This window comes from Lemur catta, chromosome 2, assembly GCF_020740605.2.
Source record: "Lemur catta isolate mLemCat1 chromosome 2, mLemCat1.pri, whole genome shotgun sequence".
Taxonomy (NCBI): Eukaryota; Metazoa; Chordata; class Mammalia; order Primates; family Lemuridae; genus Lemur; species Lemur catta.
In genome coordinates, this window is record NC_059129.1 from 40797433 (window position 1) to 40822067 (window position 24635).

The 24635-nt window shown below is 52.4% G+C and overlaps 1 protein-coding gene across 5 annotated transcripts; it reads right to left on the minus strand.

Moving 5' to 3' along the window:
• Positions 1-24556, minus strand: RNF39 (ring finger protein 39). Of its 5 annotated transcripts, XM_045541514.1 has the most exons (9): positions 24207-24556; positions 23693-24089; positions 23018-23180; positions 14866-17444; positions 13370-13521; positions 4862-5454; positions 3156-3178; positions 2856-2947; positions 1-1446 (listed from the first exon to the last, which is right to left on the minus strand). In XM_045541514.1, exons 6-9 carry the CDS (start codon positions 5222-5224, stop codon positions 866-868), a joined length of 1059 nt encoding a protein of 352 aa, XP_045397470.1. In that variant the 5' UTR covers positions 5225-5454; positions 13370-13521; positions 14866-17444; positions 23018-23180; positions 23693-24089; positions 24207-24556; the 3' UTR covers positions 1-865. The 5 variants fall into 5 exon arrangements, with proteins under 5 accessions (XP_045397470.1, XP_045397469.1, XP_045397471.1 ...); XM_045541513.1 differs by having other exon boundaries at positions 23018-24089; XM_045541515.1 differs by lacking the exons at positions 23018-23180; positions 23693-24089; positions 24207-24556 and having other exon boundaries at positions 14866-20372.
• Between the last annotated feature and the right edge of the window lie 79 nt (positions 24557-24635).

The following is a 24635-nucleotide window of genomic DNA, read 5'->3' on the forward strand; positions in this document are numbered from 1 at the left end:
TACCACCACTGAGATCTCATTTATTTCCACAGATGCACAAAATAAATAACCCAACATCACAAAATGTGTTAAATATGGGCCCATTTATACACATGGGGAAAGCTATGAGACTGTACAAGGGTAGTTTGGGGATGTCTAGGCCAGTCCCAGGTTGAGGAGAGGAGAGGTAGCACCATTGATCCTTTCTGTGAGTACATGCAGGGGCGGATTTATGGAAAAACGCCATGAGCATAAAAAGTCACAGAAGGAGGGTGGAGTGGAACTGGCTTGTCCCTCCCTGCCTCCCACAAAAAGGGGTATTAAGCTTCCTAGAGGGCCATAGGGCCCAGGCCAGAGTCAAGCCACTTGTTTTAGGAGGAGTCTCTTGTTTCTCTTGAGGAGAAACTTCAGAGTGGACAGGACAGGGAAGCCCAAGCCTTAGAGCCGCGGAGAAGGCCCCGAGCTCTTCTTTGGAGCTGGTATGGGCAAGAGTGGGAGGTAAATACTTGACTAGCAGGGCCTCTGTGTAGTAAACGTGCAGTTTACCAGGACTGGCAGGGCAGGGCCTGTTCCCCAGTTCAGGCCTGGAATAGTATGGAAGGGGAGAAAGTAGGTGGGAAAGGAAAGATTAGGGGGCAGGGGAGGAGGAACAGATTTGGCTTTGGGCATAGCATGGGTGTGGAAACCTGGAGCCAGCTGAGGCCTTACTATTTGGGGGGGAAATAATAAGACAGAAAATAGATGGTACAGTTTGGTGTGGGGTGCTTATTAATACTCCTGCCATGGGCGTGCGGACATGATCCCTGCAATGAGCGGGGACTTCCGAGCCCAGGAGGAAGCAGCTTCGTGGCGCCGGTGACTAGCATGGGGGCTGGGGACGAGACCCTCAGCCCTCCGCTGGCACGATGCGCAGGGGGGCGCGGGGGTCCCGGGTGCAGAACAGCGGGAAGATGCGCTCCCCCAGGGGCCCGGGCGCCTGGAAGGCGAAGAGCAGGTCCAGCGAGCGGCCGTCGTAGAAGGCCACGCGGCCCCGCTCCCAGTCCAAGTCCACGCGAATGCGCCGCGGCGAGGGCCCGGCGCCGCCCAGCAGGGTGGGCTCCGGTGCCGTGAGGGCCCAGAGACGGCCGCCGCGGCCCTCCACGGCCCACACGGCTCCCGCGGGGCACAGCCTCACGCGACCCTTGCGTTGCACCGACTCCCCTGCCGCGCCCAGGGCGTAGCGGCTCTCCCCGGCGTCCTCGTCCTCCCCGGAAGAGTCTGTGCAGGAGGCGGCGCCCGCGGTCTCCACCTCCCAGCAGTGGCGGCCGGCCGCGAAGCCCTGAGCGCCCAGCACGGCCGGGAGCTGGTCAAAGCGCCCGGGGCCGTCAGGGGGCGCGGGCGTCCCTGGTGGGGCCACCTGGACGCTGCGGCGGTCGGCAGAGATGAGCAGGTGGCGGTGTGCGGTGCCAGGGTCCAGGGTCAGGTCAGCTGGAGACGAGGAGACAGGGAGAGGACTGCGTGAGAGGGGTTTCTGAATCAGAGGCAGGGTAGGGTGAAGAATGGGCAACCGAGGGCGGGCACGCAAGGGACTGAGTGCTAGGGCGTGACCTCTCAGCAGCTGAAAGGCGGCTGCGGGACGAAAGGAGGCAGGCGTGTGAAGAGCAGGCCTGGGCAATATGGAAACTGTGCACCAACGCGCCACTGCTGCAGAATTGGACTTGGGAAAGCCCAGGGCAGAGGGCACAGCAGAGAGACCAAAGGAAAGGTGGTCTGGTTTGTGGGATTGGGGGAGGAAGTGTGAGGCTGATCCAACTTCTGGGGAGGCATGAGGACTGATACCTCAATCTGCAGCATCTGGGGTGGGGCGTGGGAGCTGGGTCAGCAGGCTGGGAAGGTGGATCTAAAGAGAAAGACTGACACCTGCTACTGGAACCCCAAGTGACAGAGAGAAGAGGCGGAGGGAGGAATCCAAGGTATCCTGAGAAACCAGCCCACCCACCCACAGAAATTAGTGGGTGTGGACAGGCCTGTTTCTATAGGTGGTGTTGGGAAGAGGAGAAAAAAGAACCAGTGGCTCTATATGTATGGGGTGCTTTGAGGAAAGAGTTCTGGATTAGGAGTGCTAGAAGCAATCTGGATTGGGTGGGATGGTGGGTGACCAAGAGGGTAGACCATCCTCTCTAGGCAGTTTAGAGAAGGGTAGAGGGCATCCTTCTTTTGGGGAGTGAGCAAGGAAGGAAGGGGCAGGGAGATGCTGAGGTCCCGGATCCCTTCTGGAGAGGAGTGATGACAGGTGGTGGAAGCAGAGATTCCTGAGAGGCAACTGACCTCTGGGAGTCTGTTGTTTGCATGAAAAAGGAAGAGAGAAAATGGCTAGGATATGAGGATAGATGTTAAAAGTTGAGTTGTATCCTCCCACAAAAAATGATATGTTGAAGACCCCTGAATACCTCAGAATGTGACCTTATTTGGAAATAGGATCTTCACAGAGGTAATCAAGTTCAAATGAGGTCATTAGTTTAGGCCCAGTCCAATTTGATTACTGACTTAGAAAAGAGAAATTTGGACAGAGCCAAGTGCATGCAAAAGGAAGGCAATGTGCAGACCATCTGTAACCCAAGGGACATGTGAGACCCAGAAGCTAGGAGAGAGACATGGAACAAATTCTCGCATGGCCCTCAGAAGGAACCACACTGCTGACACCTTGATTTCAGGCTTCTGCCTCCAGAACTTTGAGATGATAAATGTCTGTTGCTGAAGCCACCTACTTTGTGGTCCTTTGTTACACAGCAAGCATTCTTAAGAAACGAATACAGACATTAAAAAGGACTTGATCATTTTTGAGAGCTAGCCTAACACAGATTCTGATTCAGTTCCTTCCCCTCCACCCCCCTTACCGGTCAGTCTATGAAGCATGTTCTTGACCACTGGGTAATCTTCAGGGAGATCATCCTCTGGGTTAGGTGACTTGGGTGTTGGGACATCAAATCTGGAAAGATGAGGGGAAGGGTCAGGAAATCAGTAGATAACCTCTACCCTCTGATGCTAACGCCCCCACCCCTATCCCACTCACATCTCTGGAAGATGAAGGGGTGAGGCCACACCCCAGAAAACCCGCCTGTGATTGGGGACAAAGATGTGGGAAAGTGATGGCTGTGGCAGCTGGCAGTGAAAAGGAACAGTAAAAGTGGACTCACCGTCTCCACGTCTTCCTTATATCCTGGTTGGGCAGAAGAAACATGGATATGAGCTCTGGGCTTCATACTGTGGGGCACCCTCCCCCCATCCACCTCCTCAGGTGGGCTCCCTCTGAGTTGGTGATGTTCCCTCCCCCCTCTCGGAGTGACCTCACTTCCTCATCCCTGTGCTCCTTTCTCCTCTTGTTCTGTCCCTTCCCCTTTCGCCACCCATCCTTCCTCTCTCTCCACCACCACTTTTCCTCACCCTCCTAACTTCAGCCCCACTGTCCTCCCCGCTCCATTCCCTAAGGGTTCTCAATTCCCCTTCCACAGCCTCATCCATGCCTGGGTCTTGCCCCATTCCTTGCCTCCCTCTGCTGCCTCCTCAGCCCCAATCTCTGTGTCTTTCAAAGGCCCCATCCTTATCGCCTTCCTGAGTGTATCCCAGACAAAAGTCTGTCCCCCACCCCCCATCACACAGACCAAACACACACCCGGAGCCCTTGGGCTAAGAGTTGGCATATAAAAGCCTTACAGTAAAGCTGCTTCCCCTCTTGCCATAAAAGCCCGGTGGCGTTTATTGGGCCTTTTGTTTTGTGTCTCTCTACCCAGGCCAGGGAGGCAGCTGGGCTTGGATGTGTCCCAAGAGGCCCAACAGACCCGCAGTGTGCCATGGGACCCAGGAGAGGGCGCTAGATGTCCCCCCCTCCGGGTGTGGGATCCCTGACCCCTCCACTTCGCTGCCAGGGCTGCCGGCTGGGTCGGCGGTGAGCGAGAGAGAGGAAAGACAATTTCCCTAAGTGTGCCAATTACGCCCGGGCCAATTAGGTCTGCGAAGACTTCAAAGCGGGGAAGCAAGACCCGAGCCCGGCTTGGCTGCTGGGGAGAAGCAAGCCGGGCGTCCAAGACGCGTGGGGGTCGGGCAAGGGAATGGGGTTGGTTGGCGGCCCAGCCGAGGCGCGGAGAGGCGGGTGCCGAGGCTGGGCTGCGGAGAGCAGCCGGAGGCCCCAAAGGCTGTTCTCCGGACCTCGCCTCCGTCTGTCGCCGCCCCTCCCTGGGGCCCTCGTACGAGCCGAGAATGACAATAACAAACGACACGCAGCTCGGCTAGAGCCCGAGTCCAGGGACAGACCCACGACACTGCAGGGGCGTTTGGAACTGCTCCCCACTCCCTTCCGCCATCCTCGCTCCCTTCCCCGCCCCGGCACGCCAGCTTTTTCTCCGCACCCGTCCCCCCCACCGCTCCCTGTCCCCCCGCCAGTTCCCACCTCCCCCACCGTGCTCCTCGGCCCCCTGCTCGCCCTCGCCCCAGGCGGCCCCGCGCCCGCCCGCCGGCTCCCTCCCCTCCGCCGCTGTCCTGTCCCGCGCTCCGGGCTGCCCCGCCCGGACTCCCGCAGTTCCCGCGCTCTCCGCGGGGCTCCAGGCTCTCGCGTTCGGCCTAGCACCCCAACCCCTCTCTGCCTCCCGAAACCCTTCTCTCCAGCTCCTCTCACAAGACTCAGGCACCCGATCGGCCTCCTCCCCTCTGGACCAAGTGTCAACTCCTCATCGTCCTTCCGGGCACCTCTCACCTTGCGGACCCAGGGTCACCCCACCCCTCATCCTTTGCTTTTTCTCCCCCAGCTCCATTGCCCCATTGCCTAAACTTCCTCAGGCTCCCCCGGAGACCCATGAAGCTGCCCCTTCCAACAGCTGCGGACCCGCGACGCGCAGCCCGGCTTCACCTCTGTGTGCGGGTCCAGGCAGCCCATGGTGGGGATGCGGCCCCCTCGGCGTCTCCCCGCGCGGGCCCCAGGCTCGGCCAGCTTCTCCCGCAGCCCGCGGCTGATCCGCACCTCCACCGCCAGCCGCACGTTAGACCTCAGGCAGCGGCGGGGGCACGGCAGGCCGCAGCAGGGGCAGGCGGTGGCGGAAGCCTCGGTGCCCGCCGCCGGCGGGGTCCCCCAGCAGCCGGCCAGACACGCGCGGCAGAAGCTGTGCTCGCACGCCAGGAGCACCGGGTCCTCGAAGGGGCCCCCGCACAGCGGACACGTCGCCAGCTGCTCCAGACGCTCCACCAGCCCCGGGCCCAGCTCCGGCGCATCCATGGGGAGCTGGGGTCCGGACGCCGCCCCTTCCTCGACCTCCGCGACCGCCTGCGCGCGCGCAGATGGCGGGCCGGCCCTGCTGCCTGCGGAGTCGGTGCCCCTCTCTGCGTCTCCCGCATTAAGTGTCGCCGCTTTTCTGCCCCCTCCTGGGACTGCCTCTGTCTTCAACCGGAGTCCCAGTCTGTGCGCGAGTCTCCCCACATCAGGCTTTATAGGGAGGGTGGAGGCTCCTGCGGGAGGTAAACATCAGGCCTTGCGTAACCCCTCGCCTGGTTCTCCCGCTTCCGAGTAAGGCTTGGGGGAGGAGCTGGGGACAAGAGGACACCTGGGTCCTGGCGCCTGGGAGGTGGTCACTAGGGGCGCTCTGGGGGCAAGGTAGCCCTGTGTGGGGAGGGTACCCCCTGTTACCCGCCTCCGGAGCCCGGGTTTCACCTTCCCCTCGGCCTGTGGTGTGCAGGCGGGCAGAGGGCCCAGGCTCGCTCTTGGCATGCGTGCCCGCATCGCCGGGGTGTGAGTCACTCCAGGTGGCTGGCACACCTACATCTGAGGGCCGGGCCGGAAGCACGGATCCTGGTCTGTGCGGCTTTGGCAAGCCTCTGAGTGTCGGTGTGTGGCTGTCATTCCCGCGCCTCTCGCCTTTCCATCTTCCCTCCTTACCTATTAAGGGCTTAAGAACACTCTGAAGCTCTGGGGTAAGGGGCGGGGAGCAGGCGCCCACGCTCGGGCCTCAAGGAGCGGGAGGGCTCTGGCAGCTCTCCCTGCGGCCAGCTCCCAGGGCCTCTCGTTACTTTCCTCCTAAGTCTCTCTTTCTGGTTCTTTCCCTCTCCTTTCCCCGTGTGTGCTTTTTATTTCCATTTTTCTCTTTCCCTCCTCCTTCTTGGGAGTGTACCCAAGGAATACTATTTCAACTGTCATCGTTCACTGCGGCCCAGAGAGCTGGAATTGCCAAGGTCACACAGCAAGGGAATGACTAGAAGTGGAGCCGTACCTAGATCTTCTTCTGACTCGTCCCCTTGCTGTGACCCACCCCTGCCTCTTTTTTTAATTGCAGATCCCTGGAACTCCCCCCTGCTTTCTGATTTTTTTTCTGATGTTCCCTTCTTCCCTTGCCTCCAACTCTCTCTTTTACTCCTCCTCCCCTCCTCTTCCCAGCTCTCCTCTCTTCCTCCCTTCTCTTCCTAGCTCCTGCCCCGTGCCAGGCCTTGCTGTCTGGGTATCCATGGGGGGTTGTGAGTAAACATCTGCAGCTGTGATCACCCACACCATTAAGTACGTGTGTGCACCATCAATGTCCAAATGCACAAACTTACAGAGACACTCGTATAATGTAAACATCACAGATACAGCTCAATAGCCTCATACACATTAAATATCACTGGGAGAGACATCCAATATTATTTAAGAACAGATGGACATGCTCAAAGAAAACATACAAAGAGACACTATCATTAGTTTTATAGTCAATAGGAAAACAATCCAACAGCAGCAAGGCTTTAGTGGAGCAGCAGGACTTTATTAGGCACCTGTCTTCCCTTCCCCCGTACTTGTCAGGGACACACTCAAAAATGACACCCTGATAAACAAACCTACTAGAACAAACACAAGCACATTCATCTTGGAACAACCCTCCCAGTTCAGGGCTCATAAAATACACAGATACCCAAGCAAAAGACTACAGATATGGCTGAAATCTGTTTTGTAAAAAATGTGTATCTATGCTACAGTCGGTAGAATAATGGCCCCCAAAGATGACCGTGCCCTAATTCCTGGACCCTGTGAACATGTCACCTTACTTGGTAAAGGGGAATTAAACTTGCAAGTGGAATTAAGGTTGCTAATCAGTTGAATTTCAAGCAGGGAGATTATTCCAGATTGTCTACATGGGTCAGTGTAATCACAAGGACCCCTAAAAGTGGAGGGCCAAAGCAGAAGAGAACCAGAGAGAGTGGCTGAGAAGTGTGCAGCCTGACGTTGCTGGCTTTGGGGGGTGAGGAAGGGAGCATGCGCTGAGGAAGGTGGGGCCTCTAGAAGCTGCAAGACAAGGGAGTGGACTCCCCACTGGAGCAGACAGAAAGAACCAGGCCCTGCGGACACCTTGATTTAACCCAGTGACACCCATTTCAGGCTTCTGAACTACATGATAATAAATGTGTATTGTTTGGAGCCACTAAGTTTGTGGTATCTTGTTACAGCACCAATAGGAAACTAGGACACATGAGTCCCTCTGTCCCTCAGTCTCTGGCTCTCTGACTCTGTCTGCACTGGTCTGTTTTTGTGCCTTCAATTTGTCCCATTTTCTGGAATTCTCTGCCTGTCTTGGCCTTCTTGTCAGTCCCCTTTTGTCCTTTTCCTCTGGATTATTTCATTTTCCCGGCTCCATCCCCAGCTCCAAGGCCTCTCACACAGAGAGTTCTTTCTGGATCTGGAGAAATGTCTCTGAGTCTCTTCAGGGGAACCTTGTATTGTCACTAATCCAAGTGCCCTGCCGTGGCCTTCAAGGTCTTGTCAGTGCTTCACAGCCTTGGTTGCACATTGGAATCATCTGGAAAACTTTTAAACTCCTGATGCCCAGGTGACACCTCAGACCAATTAAACAGAGTCTCTGGAGATGGGTCCCAGGTGTCAGTAGTGTCGAAAGCTCTCCAGGAGGTTCCAGTGTTTAGCCACAAGGGAACCATGGCCTTGCATGGCGAGTGTGCAGGTGGCCCTCCCGGTGCTCCAGCTGCGGTGCCTTATGCTTTCCGTTCCTTGAACATGCCAAGGCTCATGCGGCCATACAGCTTCGCACTCAGTGTTCCTTCTGCCTGGGCCCCCTCCCTCCAGAGCCTCACAAGGCTTTCTCCATCTTCTCTTCCAGGTCTCAGTTGAAAGGTAACATAGTCAGAGAGGACTCCTTTTGCCACTTGTGTCTCAAGTAGTTTTCCTCACAGGCACTCACTTTCTCCACCCAGATTTACTGTCTTCACGGCATGTTTTACTGTCTGCAGTGGTGTATTTACCTGTCTGTGATCTGCTCCTATCCGATAGCAGGTAAGTGGCACAGGAAGAGGAACCTGACCTTCGTGTTCGCTGCTGCAGTGCCTGGCACGCAGCTGCAGTGATCTGTGCCCAGGTGGTTGACTTGCTCATCACGGATCGGGCACAGTGAGAGGATCCTTTGACTGACTCGGCTTAGACCTTCTAGTCCTTCTCAGTCAACAGGCATTCCTCACTGGCAGATGCCAGGCACCGTGCTGGGGCATGCTCCTGTCATGTGGGACACGGTGCTCCGTCTGGCTGGAGAAGCTCATGACTGGTTGTTGTTTTCCCTCTGTAACTAGACAGTGAGGATTCCTGCTAACAAAGCTCCGCTCAGCCTTCAAGTCCTGGTTGCCATGAGTTCACATCTACGGTTCTAGGACATCAGTAAGGGAAAGGCATTTGGAGGCAGACCCTGCCAGGAAACGTCTCACTCCTCAAGACCTTTTCCCTCTCTCCAAAATCCCTAGCAACTCTACACTTGATCCTTTAATCCTGCCTTGGCTTCACTGTATCTCTGGAGAGCTGGAGGGGCGGATGTGAGCTTGCGTGTGCTGGCTCGGCCTGGCTTGCTGCGGCTGACTGTGGCTGCATCCTGCCTCTGGCTTAGCATCCGCGTCTTCTCCTCACTTCACACAGGGCCACCCACGTAACTGTTCCCAGCCCTTTCCAGCTCCTTCCGGGATCCCTGCTTGCGGTGTTGCTGAGTGTTACAGCTCAATACCCAATACCCGTGCATGGCACTGGGGGGTGTTAGAGGTGGAAGAGGCCTTACCCCTCCCTTCCTTTCTTTTCCTTCTCTTCCTTTTTGTCCTTCGCTCCCTTTGTCCGTCCTCCAGTCTCTCTCCTCTGTATCAGTAACATCCCCAGACTTTTAAAAATTCCATAAGTCTTTAGGAGCTTCCAGGGGGGAGTGGTAGGTATGAAGAGGTGTTTGGGAGACCGATGACAGGATGGTCATGGTCCCTGCCCTTGGGAAGTGTGATAAGGCAGGTAAAGTACATGCATCATCAGCCAAACCTACCATTCCTGTGTCAGGGAGTGTGACAAGGCAGATACGGTATCCGCCGTCAGCCTCAGTCTGCCATTGCCGGACACTGAGGGGAAGAGCGGGTGAGGATTCTGCTGACAGAGACAGGACGAGTGGGACGATTTCAGGAAGGACCCGTAAAGGGAAGGGAGGCTGTCTGGAGAGGGAGAGATGTGCAAAGGCCGAATGGAGAATGTAAAGCACCTCTAGGGGGAAAACCGGACTTTCGAGAAGAAGGCCCAGGAAGTAAGAAGGACAAATGAAGGAAACCATGATTATTTCTCAATGTCTGCCACTCTGCCCTTCCAAAATATTTCCTTCTATCTGGATTGCCTCTATAATGACTAATTTTTTAAAAGACTGCAGTTTACAGTGTATTTTAACATAACTGGAGCTCTATCAGAGCAGGGTAGTTTTCCTATGCAACCGCTGCAAGGACGCTGGGCAAACATGCCCCGAGGGGAGGGCAGGGTGGGGAGGGGTGGGCTTGAGGTAGAGACAGTGGAGGAAGATCCATCCAGATTAATCCAATCAATCCTGATCTCAGAGGCATGACCTGTGTTACGGGATTGTCACCTCATAGTCCACTCTCTCATTTAACCCTGCAACAGCTGTGGGGCCAAGTGCAGCCATTGTACAGTGGCATCACTGGGACTCTGGTGGAGCAAAGGATTTGACCAGGCTCAGACAGCTGGTGAGAGGCAGAGCCAGGACTAAATCCAAATTTACTGGCTCTAAATTCGGTGTTCTTTCCCGTAAACATTAATTTGTTTCTTCTGAGACTTTACTTTCTGATTTCTGTCCCTCCTGGAAGCCTCATTCTTCTCTCCCCCTTTCAATCTCTGCTTAGGGCTCACAGCTCCTCTGAGATGCTGCCCCTCCTTCCCGCTCGCCCTGGCTACTTGTTTGTTCCCTTTCCTTCCTGGCAACCCCCTTGTCCATGTCACTGCTGTTGCTTTATCCATCCTTTTAATTCCCCCTAAACATTCACTGTTCATCCTTCTCAATGCTCCCAAGGCCTTCTTGTTTCCATCCCCTTAGCGGTGTCCCTTTAAAAACTGTGCATTTATTCATCCGTCCATCTAATTATTCAACAGTTATTAATATTTACTGAACCCCTACTGTTTGCTGAGCACTGTTCTGGGAGTTAGGGATACCGTGGGGTACAAGCCAGACGTGGTCCCTTGTCCTCTGGCAATTTAGATTCTATCGGGAGAGACCAACAATAAGCAAGTAAACAAATAAACCAACAAGATGATTATAGATTGTGATAAGTGCTTTGAAGAATATGAAGTGGGTAATATAAGGGGAATTACTGGAGGAGGTGTGACTACCACTAATAGGGTGCTAGAAAAATCTCCTCCAAGGAGGTGACATTTGAGGGGAGCCCTGGCTCCTGAGAGGAAGCCAGCAGCAGGAAAGCTGCAGGGGAGCTCTCTGGCCAGGGCAACAGCTGGTGCAAAGGCCCAAAGTGGGAAAGACCTGGAAGGAGTGTGAGACGTGGTGGAAACGGTTTGACATGATATTGGAGAGATGCTATGAGCCAAGCTGTGCAGGACCACGGGGCCCAGGATAAGGAGCTGGGTTTTGTAAGAGCAGTGATATGCCACTGAAGACCTTTAGGTGGGGGATTTACATGGTCCAATTTATGCATTTAGAAGCTCATTTTGTCCTAGTAGTCTTTTCTTTCCATTTCCTTTTCTAACCCCCATTCAAGGTAATCACCCCATTCCCATGTCCACTTCCCGTTAGGGAGAGTCAGTCTTCCAAACCAATTAGTTATTAACTTGTACAGGGATCTCCAGTAAGTGCACCAAATGTGGCTAATTTCATTCTGGCTCCCACCTCTACTAAGTTCAAAGAATCCTAGATTTGTAGACTATTAGGGTTGAAAGGGATGTTTACAATGTGTCGTCTAACCCTCACAATATAGATAAGAAAATTCATGCCCAGAGAGATGATCTAGCTGGTGTGAGGGAATCTTTCTGATCCTCATCCCTCAGGAGTGCGGGAGCAGCTTCCTTCCTGTCTCTTTGGTACCTATTTCAATTTAAAAGATATTAACTGAGCACTCATGATCCATTTAGAGTCAAAGTCCAGCTTCACAAAAAGAGAACGAGTAAACGAGAGGTTCATTCACAGCAAAACTGGGCAATGGTGCTGAGCTTAGGAGACACTGCCCAACATATATAGCCTGTGTGATGTGGGGAAAGTACAGGTAATGAGAATTGTACCAGGTAGGGCCCAGGGCAGAAAGCAGAAACTACTCTAGGTATTTTAAGCAGGAGGGGATTTAATTCAGGGAACTAGATGATAAAAAAAATCATTGAAAAGGCTGGGGGATTAGAAGTCAGGAGGTCCTAACTGGACTCTTGGCTTCACAGTCAATCACAGTAGGTCAGAAATGCTGCAGCTACTGCTAGTGTAGTGGCCACTGCCCCAACTGTCCCACCCCTACACACCTCTCAAGTCTACTGGGGCTTTTTCACCCTCTCTCCTGCCAGAAAATGATCTCCATCTCACTTCACTTTTCAAATCTCATAAAAATACATTTAATTGGAAGGACTTAATTCACGTCCAGAGACCCAGCTGCAAAGAATTATGAGAAATGAAGTTTTTTACTTTCCAGTCTCTCCAATAGAAGGGGAATAAAGTCGATCCACATATCTAGGGTTGCCAGATAAAATATAGAATGTCCAGTTAAATTTAAACTTCAGATAAACAGTAAATTTTAAAAATATAAGTATCTCCCAAATATTGTATGGGGCATACTTGTACTAAATAAGCATTCATTGTTTATCTGAAATTCAAATTTAAATGTGTGTCCTATATTTTATTTGTGGAATCTGACAACCCTATAAATATCCAGCACAGAAACTGAGAGTGAAGGTCCTTAACTTATATGGGGATTGAGGAAGGTCTCCCTGAGGGGGTGACAATTAAGAGGAGACCTGAGTGATGAATTTATCACACACAGAGAGGAGGGAAGGGCATTCCAGGCAGAGAGAACAGCTTTGCAAAGACCCAGAGACAAGAACAGTTTGGACTAATTTAAGCAAAGCTGGCACACGATGAGCTGCAGGTAAAGATGGCACAAAATAATAATAATGAAGTGAAATCTGCCATGTTAAGGAGAATAAGCCAAGAGTGCAATGGGGAGACCAGGGCCACCACATGCTAATGGCATCCCCCAGAGTTGCACAAGGTGGTCACCTGAAGACAGAAAACTATTCCAGTGTTTAGGTGGGAGAGGATGATGGCTTGAGTCAGTGGGATATGGTGGAGCTGGAAATGAGTAGGCCAGTTTAAAGTGTGTTTTCTATGTAGAATTGACCAAAGTGTTGATGTGGTGGGGGTGGGGATGGGATGAGGGAGAGGAAAGTCAAGGCTGAATTCCTGATTTCTAGAATGGACAGTTGTGTCAATGCGGTGCCATGACTGAAATGGAAAACCCTTTTAACGAGCTTTGAGTGTTGAGATGGGATCAGGAGAGGCCGTAAGGACAAAGTGATGAGATGTCTTGTTTCAGTGGGACAACAGTGCACGACTGCCTCTCCCCTCTGCAGACTGTTCCCTAGCACGCACTCGCCGCCCCTTCTCCCCTCTTCTCCCTCCCTGCCTTCTCCTCCACCAGTTTCTCTCTCTTCTCTTTTTGCTTTGTAGACATTCTATTTCCTCACAGAATCAGACGTTCAGCCAGTGCGATGGGTGGAGTGTAGGAATTTAGAAATGGAAAGGTTTCCTGTGATTCTGTGAGCCCCGGGTTTCCCGGTGAACCTAGTAAGCCATTTAACCTCTCTTGCCCTGATGCAGGAAGGGATGAGGCTGGGGAGGGAGAAGAACCTGGACTGAAGCAGCTCAGGGGGCGCCGGAGGGAGGAGCAGGCATCACTCTCTAGCAGACAGGAAATCCGTTAGTCTCACCTGCTCCCTTGAAAGTTGAAAAAGCTAAAAACCTTTGCCCATTCTGACCAAACTAGGTTTAAGAAATTGCACAGTGTGAAGGAACATTGATGCCACTTGGAAACGATAGGGTTTCAAGATTTGACTCAATTCTTGTTAGTTTTGTAATTGTAAAGTGGAAAAAATTATACTTACATCAAAGAATTGTTTTAAGGATCAAAGAAAATAGTTGATATTCATGAATTCAGCAAGCATTTACTGAGTGCCTCATTTGTGCCAGATACGGTGCTGGAGGCTGGGGACTCGGCGGAGATAAAGCCCACAGGAACCTGCCCTCCTGCGAATTACTACAAATGGGAACCAGATCATTAACAAATAAACAAGCGAAAAGTCCTGGGGCCCCAGGAAGCAAAGTAAAGCTTGGACAGAAGATAGGGAGTGTTGGATAGGTAGGCAGGGTGACAATGTCAATAGAGTGTATTTCAGCAAAACTTTAAAGAAGGTAGGAGAATTAGCCAAGTCTTATCTGGGGGAACGGTGGTCCAGATGGAGGGGAAGGCAGAGACAAAGGCCCTGAGGCTGCAGCTCTTGGGTGTGTTGGTGATTTAGCACGAAGGCCCTGTGGCTGGAGTGGAGGGGGCAGCGGGAGAGGAGTAGGAAGTCAGAGCGGTGACTAGTGGGCCATGGGGGTCTCCAGGTCGTGGTAAGGACTTTCTTTCATGCTGGTCGAGGAAAGCCTGGTGGGGGATAGGGGTGGTGGGAAGAGGCTGAGTCCAGGGCACGAGCTGACAGCTTACAGGGTTTGCTGCTGGATTGGAGCGGGTGTGGCGGCAGAAGGGGAGTCGGAAGCTCTAAGGGGTTTGGTGGCAGTGCTGGGAGGACAGAGCTGCCAGTGGCTGAGGTGGGGAAGACTGAGGGCTGCCTGGGTGGGGACATGAGGACTTTCCTGCAGCCCTACATGAGCCTGTGACGTTGGGCACAGCGGCAGAACCAAGAGGAACAGGTACAGTTCATATTACCAAGTTTCAAATCTTTTAAAAGTTTCACCGCTCTCTTAACCGGCTCAGGAGAGCGTGTAGCATTGCAGTTGCGGGAGGAAACTGGGCCGCGGGGAATAAGTGGCTGCCCTGCCCCAGGGCAAGGTCTGCGTGGGGACAGAGCCGGGGCTGGGGCCCAGTGCGTCCTCCGCCAACACAGTGTTAAAGCCCCGGCTCCCGGGGACACAGACACAAAGCGTGTCGGGGACGTGGACTATGAGTCAAAGAAACCAAGCTGGAGACGTGAAAGACAGCATGAGGCAGAGCAGTGGGACCTGGTGACAGAGGCAGCCACAGAGAGAATGACCTAGAAAAGCCCGAGGAGCTGAGAGCCAGCTGACAGCACGCCCCGGCTGCCTCTGGGTCCTGGCCACATGACAGACTCTCCCTCCCTCCCCTCCTTCCTCTTCTGGGTGACCGGTCGCCAAAACATCACTGGCATGCTGCTGGCACCCAGCCTGCCAATTAGTCCAGAAGCCACTCCCTCGGACTTCCTCCTGGGCTCAGATGTCCCCCCACACACCCCTCCCGCCCGGCGTGTCCTGCCCTGCATTTCTGGGAGGAAAACCGGCTCCGCTCACACGCCCGCCCCGCACAGAGCGCGGCATCTCGCACCCTTTTATCTGCCCTTTTATCTGCCCTCTCTCTGAGCACCTTTGTGAGCGTCCTTGAAACCAGCGTCTGGCGGAGTTATCCACACCCGTGCCCGGCGCTCCTGCCCCCGGGTGGCCTGTGTGTCAGGAAGGGCAGGAAGGAGCTTCCAGGAAGTGCAGGGAAAGGAAGCCACAAGCGCCCTCGGGACGGCTCCGAGGAAGCTGTGAAGACACACGAATGCTGGCAGGAGAAAGGCAAAGGCAGGGAGCGGACCCTGAGGAGGGAAAAGGGGAGAGCAGGGCCCACCGAGTCAGGGGCAGGGGGTGGGAGGGTGAAACAACAGCACCAGAAAGGAAGGAGGAACAGAGGGGGAGGAAAGGGACGATCTTGCAGAAGTGGCTGGACCTGGGGAGAGGATTTTGTCAGAGCTCTGTAAAGTTTGAAACGAGGTTAGAGAAGGGATAATAATAATACCTTTTGCATTTTTAGAGAATCTTCATATCTTTTATTTCCTCATTCATTCATCATAGATATTAATACTCCCACTTTACAGATTAAGAAACTGAGACTCAGGTGAAGTCAGTTGCCCCAAATCACGCAGCTAGTAAGACTGTAAACGCTCTACTTTCTCCTTTATACCACAGCTGCCCCTGCGGGTGGCATATTACATAGCAAAGAGAGATTAAACTTTTAGGAAGTTGAGGATTTTCATCCAGCAAGCATTTATGGGGTCTAGCATTTTACGTGCCAGGCGATATGCTAAGCTCTGAAGATGCCAGGACGGTCGGAGTTCAAAAGGCCGAGCTCTGGTTGAGGAGGACAGGAGCGGCACAAACCAGACACGGGGCCGCCCAGGGACCCGGGCTCCTCTGGGGAGGGCAGCTTAGGGACGCTTTTACAGGGGACATCTGAGAAGAAGGAAAACTCTCCCCCAGTGGATGGCGGGAGCGAGTGGCAGAGGGCCTTTCAGGAAAAAGCACGGGAGCTCTGAAGAGCTGGGTGTGTTAAAGGGGAACAAAAGGGCTGTGTAGGGAGCCGGATGGGGAAGCTACAGACACAACGGGGAGCGCAGCGGCGGCAAATTCAGGATCTATGGCTGTGGTAAGGGTTGAGAGGGCTCTTACGGCCACAGTGTTGGGGGATAACGAGGGCGTTTCTCCATTACGTCGGGGGGATCGGAACCTCAGTGAAATGAGCATTGGTTGAGCATTCCTACACGCCAGACGGCAGCAAAGTGCTTTCGCATAACATTAGGTAACTTCATTCCGCAGTAGTTGAAAAGAAAGAGGAAGACCAATTTGGGTTGACAAGAGCCTGAAGACCCATGGTTAAAAGAAGTGAGTGCAGAGCATTATGTACTGAGTTATGATCCACATCAAAGAAACGCCCACAGAAGGAGCAGAGAATACAGAGCCCGGGCGGCCCAAGAGATCCCGGGCCTCGCAGGAGGCGGGTCCAGGGCTGAGGGTGACAGTGAGAAGTGGCCCTGGAATCTTGCGGGGCTGCAGCTGAGAGGGGGGGGAGCTTGCCTGCTGAGGGCGGAATCAGCCCTGTCATCCTACACCAGTCTCAGAGAGTTTTTAAGTGGGGAAGAAACATGCTCTGATGACACATGTGACAGAGATTGTTCTGGCTGCAGGTGGATTGGAGGCGGGATGGAGACCAGTTAGGGGTGAGAGACCCCGAGGGCTGCACAAGGCTGGCCTGTGGGAATGGAGCCAGGGTGAGAAGCTGGGCTGAGGGGGGAGAAGCTGGTCTAGGGGACGAGAAGCTGGTCTAGGGGATGAGAATCTGGTCTGGGGCACGAGAAGCTGGGCTGAGGGGGGAGAAGCTGGGCCGAGGGGGGAGAAGCTGGTCTGGGGCACGAGAAGCTGGGCCGAGGGGGGAGAAGCTGGGCCGAGGGGGGAGAAGCTGGGCTGAGGGGCCAGCTGGCGGCAGGCCTTGATGTGGCTGGGAGGGACAAAAAGGAACACAATGCAATTAGATAATCCCCAGGATTTTAACCACAGTTATACATGCAAATGAAAATTCAAAGAATTAGATGAGTTAATTAGAAATGTTTCTAGCAGCCCTCACCCCCATCTCCACTCCTTTCAGCTCTTTCAGTTGATTTGCTTTTGGTGTTAGCACATCTGTAAATGCCAGGGTTACGCCACTGCTATATGTCCTTCCAGTGTTAGGCATTGTCTACTGACTTGCTTTTATGAAAGATGCAGCTTTTTTTTTTAACCACCTACCTCACTTGGTCCACAAACAACTACCCTCGCAATCCCCACTACGCTCACTCTATAGCTATTTCAAAAACACAAACACACCCACATACATATTTATTTCTATATTTACACAAATATGTATGTAAATACAAAGAAAAATGTCCTGAAGCACCCAATCACAGCAAGATTCAGGGAGGTAGTAAGAGACTTTTGTTCTACCTGTCTTGTTTAAATTCTTTACAACTGAATGTATACATTAATTACTTGTGTAGTTAAAAAAACAAACTAATCCGCACAACAATACTAAAAGGTAATTATCATTACCTACAATTTACAGGTGTAAAAACTGAAGCCCAGAGAATTAAGTAATTTGTTCAAGGTCTTACAGCAAGCAGGCACTTCATCCGGCAAGAAGCAGACTGGAACCTAAGGGAAGAGAACAGCCAGACAAGAAGATATGATAACAACTGGGAGTGGGGTGGGGGAGCTTTTAGAACAGAAGCCATTGGGTCTGGCTGGGCAGGAAGGGATAATGAGGGCTGGAGAGAGCAACCTCAGAGCCGTCTGATTTGAAGGAAATGTTGAGGCTCTATCAGGGAAGGGGAATAACTAGCAGAAGAGCTGGACTGAGGATGAAAGGTCATGCCCCACATCCTAAGAGAGTGTCCCCAGAGAACCCAGGTGCCAGGCATCTGTCACGCTGTTGATTTACTCTACAGTGAGTCACTGGATGCCTGAGACTGACCGCAAGAGTGAGGTCATCACTGCAAAAGCAGGGAGCAGAGACAGCAAAGCCCTTGGGGTCCTGGGAGTTGAACCCGTCTGGTCAGAGGCCACTGCCACAAAACCAACAAAGAATTCATATCTAACAGGTTTTCCTCAGGGCTCAAATGAGTAGGTATGGGAGTCACTGGGAGGCTGTGACACCAGGCAGTATAACAAACAAAAACAGCCAGCCAAGAAAACAAGCTGTGGAGTCTCTGCCCTGGGAGAACGAGGATGTCCAGGTAGAAGCCCAAGAGAGGTCCCCAACAAGGCCACCCAAGAGAGCTGGTTCCTCCCTACTCATGACTCAGCTGCACCAGGGCCCAGAGTCACCTGTCCCTTTCCATGCCCATGGGGTCGGTAACTGTGGAGGCTGAATGTGTCAGCCTGTGACCTAGGATTGTATGGCTAGATTGGGGGTTGGACATCTGAGAGTTAAACTTGAGACTTGCTCTATTTGACAAGTTTCTTCCATTGAACTGGATGCTACACACATATATACACATGCTGCAACCCCACTAATTCATCTTTTTCCCAGTTTCCCACCTAAACGCTGAGAAAGAAAAAAAAACAGCCTCTGACACTCAGAAGAGTGTCTAACACAGTAAGCCGTGTTATCTCCTATTAGGCATAAACTATCTTACAGAATACCAACCTCAGACAAGTTTACTCCGAGATCTTGATAAAATGAGACAAAGCAAGCCCGCTTAATGATCTTGCCTGAGCACAGACAAAAACAAGGTCATCGTGCCATCCACAAAACACCAAGTACCCCTTCTCTTGGCTAAATGAAATGGTTGCTACTACTCTACCAACCATACCTTTCTCTCCTCATTCTAGCCTTCCCTCACTATACAAAAGATTTATGTAGACGTTCAGTAATAACATCTGCTCTGCTTTCTGACAGCGTTAATCTACAGCAAGCCCCAACTTCCTTAGACCCTCCCCCAAGCCACCTAACCAAACCCCCAATGCTGTAATCCGTTTCTTTCTGACCCACTCTTACTGAGGTGTCCCACACGCCCTATGGGGTGAATTCTCTCTCTCTGCAATGAGTAATAAACCCCACTTGTTCAATGACAGGTGTGTTCCTGGGGGTCTTTGGCTAAAGGACATTGATAACACCCAGTGTCCTTTTCTTCCTTCTTACTCTCTGGGAGGCACGTTGAAAAACTGGACGCATGCTGTGTGGGAGAAGGCAGTAAAAGGCAGGCGGTATTGTCAGCAAGGACAAACCAGCCATGCATTCACTCAAAAGATATTTATGGAGCACCCACATGTGCCACAGACTGTTCTAGGTGCCTAGAACAATAGACAAATAAAGCAGGAACCATGAATTTTCAAGAACCTCTCAGTGGGGGTGAAGGTGAGGAAGACACATAAACAGATCATCAGGATTTGTGGCAGGAAGTGCGATGACGAGGACATGCCCTGGAGGCGGCTGTATGCCCCTGGCTGCTGTATGCCCTGGCGCCTGCTGTGTGCTTGCAGAGGAGGCGGGTATAAACTAGTGTGGGAGAGGAGGGGGCACTAGAGGCCCTGGAGGCTGAGGACAAGCTCTGGAGACCAACAGTAAAAGCAGGTCAGCGAGGTGGCCAACAGTGCCGTGAGGGGGTCTTCAGGTCATTTGGCCTGACCGAGTATAAAATAGGGAGCAGGTGGGGGTTGGGTTAGGCTAGAGGCATTTACCAATCACAATGTGGAGCTCGGGCTTTATCTTTTAGAGAAAGAGGGCATTACTGGGAGTCTAGCAATCAGATTATATTTCAAAAAATCATTTGAATGTGTGCAACTTACTTTACAATGCATAAACTTATAAGATGGATGGACGGATGAAGGAATGGATAGATGGAGATAAAGCAAGTATAGTAAAATGCTTATTTAAGTCTAAGTGGTGGGTATTTAGGTGGTCACTGTGAAATTTTTTCAACTCTTCTGTCTGTTGGAAGGTTTTCTTAATAAAATTTTAGGAAAAAATGACTTTGCGGGGGTCATGGAGGGTGGATTGGGCAAGATAAGTCTGGAGGCAGGGAGATGAGGGAGGAGCCCTCATCTTCATCTTAATCCGAATGAGGGCTCATGGCCCCATCTAGGCGGTGGCAGTAGGAGTGAGGAAAGTGGCAGAGTCCTGGGTGAGAGCTAACGTGGACAAGGGGCTGGAATGACGGTAAGGGTGAGGAAAAAGGAGGACTTGAGGGTAACACCCAGCTGGGGGTGTCGTGGGGGTGGCAACAATGAGTAGAGAACAGGGCAGGAGGAACAGATCTGGGAAGGGGGACAAGATCACTTGATCTCACAGTATCTGTGAGAACATGTTTGGGAGCTCGCAGACCCCTGGCTCTTCACCGAGGACACTCTGGTGGGGGAAGGGACTCAGCACTGTGGGCCTCCTCTTAACGCTGACCCCAGCTTTCACTGGACGTCCTCAAGAGTAGAGTGGCTCTTGCTTACTCTGCCTCGCTAGGGAGGAGCTTTTCTGCCCTCCTAGTGCCTTCTCAACTCCCATTACCCGTTTCCTCTTCTTTCTTTCTTTCTTTCTTTCTTTCTTTCTTTCTTTCTTTCTTTCTTTCTTTCTTTCTTTCCTTCCTTCCTTCCTTCCTTCCTTCCTTCCTTCCTTCCTTCCTTCCTTCCTTCCTTCCTTTCTTTCTTTCTTTTCTTCTTTCTTTCTTTCTTTCTTTCTTTCTTTCTTTCTTACTTTTTTTTTTTTTTTTGAGACAGAGTCTCACTCTGTTAGGCAGACTGGAGTGCAGGGTGTCATTGTAGCTCACAGCAACCTCAAACTCCTGGGCTCAAGCAATCCTCCTACCTCAGCCTCCTGAGTAGCTGGGACTATAGGAGAACACCATCACACCTGGCTAATTTTTGCTATTTTTAGTAGAGATGGGGTCTGGCTCTTGCTCAGCTGGTCTCAAACTCCTGACCTCAAGCAACTCCCAACTTGGCCTCCCAAAGTGCTAGGATTACAGGCGTGAGCCATTGTGCCTGGCCCTCTTCTATCTTTTGAGGACCCTCTCCCTCCTTTCTTTGGTCTCCCAGCCCAGAAGCTCAAACTTGGCTCTTCCTAGAGAATCTCTCCTCCATCCCCACTGTCCTGTCTCCCTTTCTCCTCATCTTAGCCTCTCTCAAGTCTTCTCCTAGACTCTCTTTTCCAGTACCATTGTTTCTCATGTTTTTATACCATCGATTTCCAGTGGGTGATAGATTATGGAGGTGTGGATTGAATTGTGTCTGCCCAAAAGATATGCTGAAGTCGTAGCCCCAGGTAGCTGTGTATGTGTCTTTATTTGGAAATAGGGTCTTTTCATCAAGTTTAAATGAGGTTGTACTAGACAACAGTGGGCCCTAATCCAATTTGACCAATGTCCTTATAAAAGAAGAGGGAAATTTGGACACAGAGACACAGGGTGGGTGGGCATGTGAAAATGGAGACAGAGATTGCAGTGATGCACCTACAGGCCAAGGAACACCAAGGATTGCCAGCACATGCCAGAAGCTAAAAGAGGCAAGGAAGGTTCTTTTCTAGAGCCTTTCAAGAGAGGATGGCTCTGCTGACATCTTGATTTCAGACTTCTAACTTCCAGAACTGTGAGAGAGTGTTTCTGTTGTTTTAAGCCATGCAGTCTGTGGTAATATGTTATAGCAGCCCTAGGAAACTAACATAGGAGTTAAGGGTGTCAAGGTGGGGCAGGGAGTACCATACAAAGGTTATTATTTGTTATAACCATTCTGTCATACATTTTATGGGATTTTATCTTTTCAAGATGGCTTTTATTAATATTTGTGCTTTGGGTTAAAAGACGAGTTTGAACATCTGTGCCATATTTGGGACATGGAAATATAGTAATATCTAATTCTAGAGGTTTTGAGGAGTAAATGGAACAATCTTTCTGAAGCCATTTAGTGGCCTGTTAAGCTCTGTACACATGTTGGTAGTACTATTGTAATAATGGAGTGGAAGAGCAGAAAACACCTTGGACTAGAGCAGCGGTCCCCAACCTTCTTAGCACCAGGGACCAGTCTCATGGGAGACAATTTTTCCACGGACAGGGTCTGGGTAGGTGAAGCTCAGGTGGTGATGCGTGGCCAGGTTCCTAACAGGCCACAGACTTACACAGCCCCGGAAGGTGGGGACTGCAGGACTGGGGGGTGGACATCTAGGCCCTTGGTAAGGGTTCAATGCCCACAACCTCCCAGCCACAACACCGGTTAAGTAAATCAACTTCTGAAAGGCTCTAAAAGAGGGGGCCCTTTTCCCCCAGGGGCCAAGAAGGGGATGGTCATAGTTCAAGGTTAAGGTGCAGGCTGGAAGATCTTGGCTAATTTAGACCTCGCCACAAAGTATTCCTTCATTACTATCAGCCAGGCCCTGCACTGGGCAAGGAAGGTGGGACAGTGAAACGAAAGGAGTAGGACCCGCTTCTGTCCTTAAACACTTCACAGTCTACAGTGGCGGGTGTGGCGAGGGAGCTGGCTGTTGGTGGCTTTGGGAGTGTGCACACTTCCTACAGGAAGAGCCAGGGACCCTGCCTGGGGGTGGAGCTGGTCCCCGGAAATGGAATCAGGTTTCCAAGACATTAGTCTTTTGTGGGAAAGAGGAATTAAGGGATGGTGTCAATTTAGTAAATACCTGTTAATCAATTACCCAATTCTAGGGTCTGTGCTAAGTGTCAGGGGTTGGGAGAGCAAGAAAATGTAAAATCAACATGAGACAGCTGGCAGAGAGCTCCCTCACTAGTAAGGAAGCTGAATCCGTATACAATTAAAGGAAACAGCACGGTAACACATGTGCAGTCCACCACTTAGGGCTTTGAAAACTGGAAACAGGGAATTTGGACTGTCCCAGGGCGATTCTGAATAAACGTCCGGAGGGGAGTTGCTTGCGTGTCGTGGCCTGCGTGTCCCCAGCCCAGCGTTGTCCCTTGGCTGCTTATGTAATCGCGGCGCCTCGCGGGCGACCGGGGGAACTGGATGGAGGAGCCGGGCCAGGGCTGACTGCGCGCTCCTGGAATCCGCGCTCCGGGCGGCGTCTCGTTCCCGCCCTGACACCCGGGCCCGCCTCCCGCTGCGGAGACACGCGCCAGGCAGCCTGGCTGTCGCCGGGCGACTCCCCAAGCCTGCGGTAGCCAGGCGGTCTCCCAGCCCCAACCCCCGGCTGTAAAAGCCTCAGAACGCAGCCGGAATCCGCCTGCCCAGGCCCTGCCAGGCTGAACCGAGTCAAAGAGGAAGGAACTCACAGTAATCTTCAACTCTGGCGCGAGTCGTGGGGTTTGCTCTCGGTAGGTCTTCTTGTCCTGTTGGCTCCGTGTTTCCAAGTTTCTCACCCCTTTTACTTTTTGAAAGTCACCCAGGAAACAGAGACAGTCCTCTAGTTTAGCTGCGATCCCTCACATGGCAACCCTAGAAAAGATCGAGGTTTCTTTTGCGGGTGGTGGTGGTGAGGATTCCAGGGCAAGATGCATCTGGTCCTGGGATTAATTTTGTCTCAGAATAGCAATACTAATACTATTATTATTACCAATATAATAACTGAAAAGTTTATTTGCAATTCTTTTTGTCTTATGTCCCACAAATTACTGCATTTTTAAAGTCATTTAAAATAATTCTTCTGTGGTATGTGAGCTGCCAACTACAGCAAATGTTCATTTTATCTCATTTTGTTTTATAATGATGTAAAATATTCCATGGTATCAAAGCCAAATGTACAAAACAAGGTACATTCAGAAAAGACCGATTTCTATCCTTTCTACCTGGTTTTCTCTCCTCCTGTGGGTAACTTATTTTAGGTCTTGGTTTCTCTTCCACTTTAAAAAACATATAAACAAACAAATATGTACATTTATATCCCCCTGTCCTTAGGTAAAATGTATCATGCTTGTGTACTGTTCCCCGTGTTGCTTTTTTCACTTAACAGTATATGTTGGAGTTCGTCCTGTAGTAATACATAGACAGTCTCATCTGCGAAATGGATGGAAGGCGCGGGGGCAGGCCTGGCCGAGTCGCCCGGAGAGACGAGGCCAGCGCCGCGGTGTTCAGGCTGAGGTCCGGGTGGGCCGAGGCCGCGCTCTGGGTCATGGGGGCTGCAGGAGACGAGGCAGAGGAGAAGGGAAGACAGACCGGGGCAGCGGCCCAGTCCCCAGCATCTGTGTCTTAACCGGATGCAGCTGGATGCTTGTCAACCCCCACCGGTCCATGTACGTTTGTTTTCAGGCTTGTCCTGTTACCAACTGCGCGATGAATAGCCTCGTGCACGGCCTTTCGGTGTATTCGAGCCTTTCTTTTCGACCCGGGCGTCCTGGAGGGAGAAAACTGAGAGAAAGAAGGAGCATTTAAAGCGCGGTCAGGGACATCAGGCCTGGGTCAGGAAGCCTGAATGAAGGGTGTGACCTTCCCAAAGGGCGACTGGAAGCCCAGCTTCAACCCTACCAGCTTCACGATCCTGAAGCGAGGGGTAGCGAGGAGGCGGCGGCGAAGAGGGCAAGAACCGCTCCAGGGGCTCGGGGTGATCCGGGTGCGGAAGACAGGAGCCAGAAAAAGCGGAAGATCTGCCCGGGAAGGAAGAGGCGTAGAAGGTGCAGGTGTGGTCGCTCGTGGTGGCGCCGTAGACGACCACCTCCCCGCACTCGCAATCCACGCAGACGCCCCCGTCTGCGGACGGACCGGGAGACCCTCCCGCGAACGCTCGGGGCCAGCGCGGGGCACTCAGAGCCCGCGACGCGCCGCGCGGGGAAGCGGGCGGGGATGCGCGACCAGCAGGCCCCGCCCCCCGGCGCGCAGGCCCGAGGCCACGCCCACCGCGCAGGCCCCGCCCCGGGCCGCCGAGCTCCGCCTCCCGGGCGGGCGGCGGGAAAGAAG

What these genes read in the sequence shown, in the direction of transcription:
- RNF39 (XM_045541514.1), bottom strand. Translation starts at nt 5,224, where the DNA reads ATGGATGCGCCGGAGCTGGGCCCGGGGCTGGTGGAGCGTCTGGAGCAG. An exon ending in GCCTGGACCCGCACACAGAG is followed by an intron (nt 3,179 to 4,861) that starts GTGAAGCCGGGC and finishes CTGCCCAACCAG; the next exon opens with GATATAAGGAAGACGTGGAG. An exon ending in CATGCTTCATAGACTGACCG is followed by an intron (nt 1,447 to 2,855) that starts GTAAGGGGGGTG and finishes CCTCGTCTCCAG; the next exon opens with CTGACCTGACCCTGGACCCT.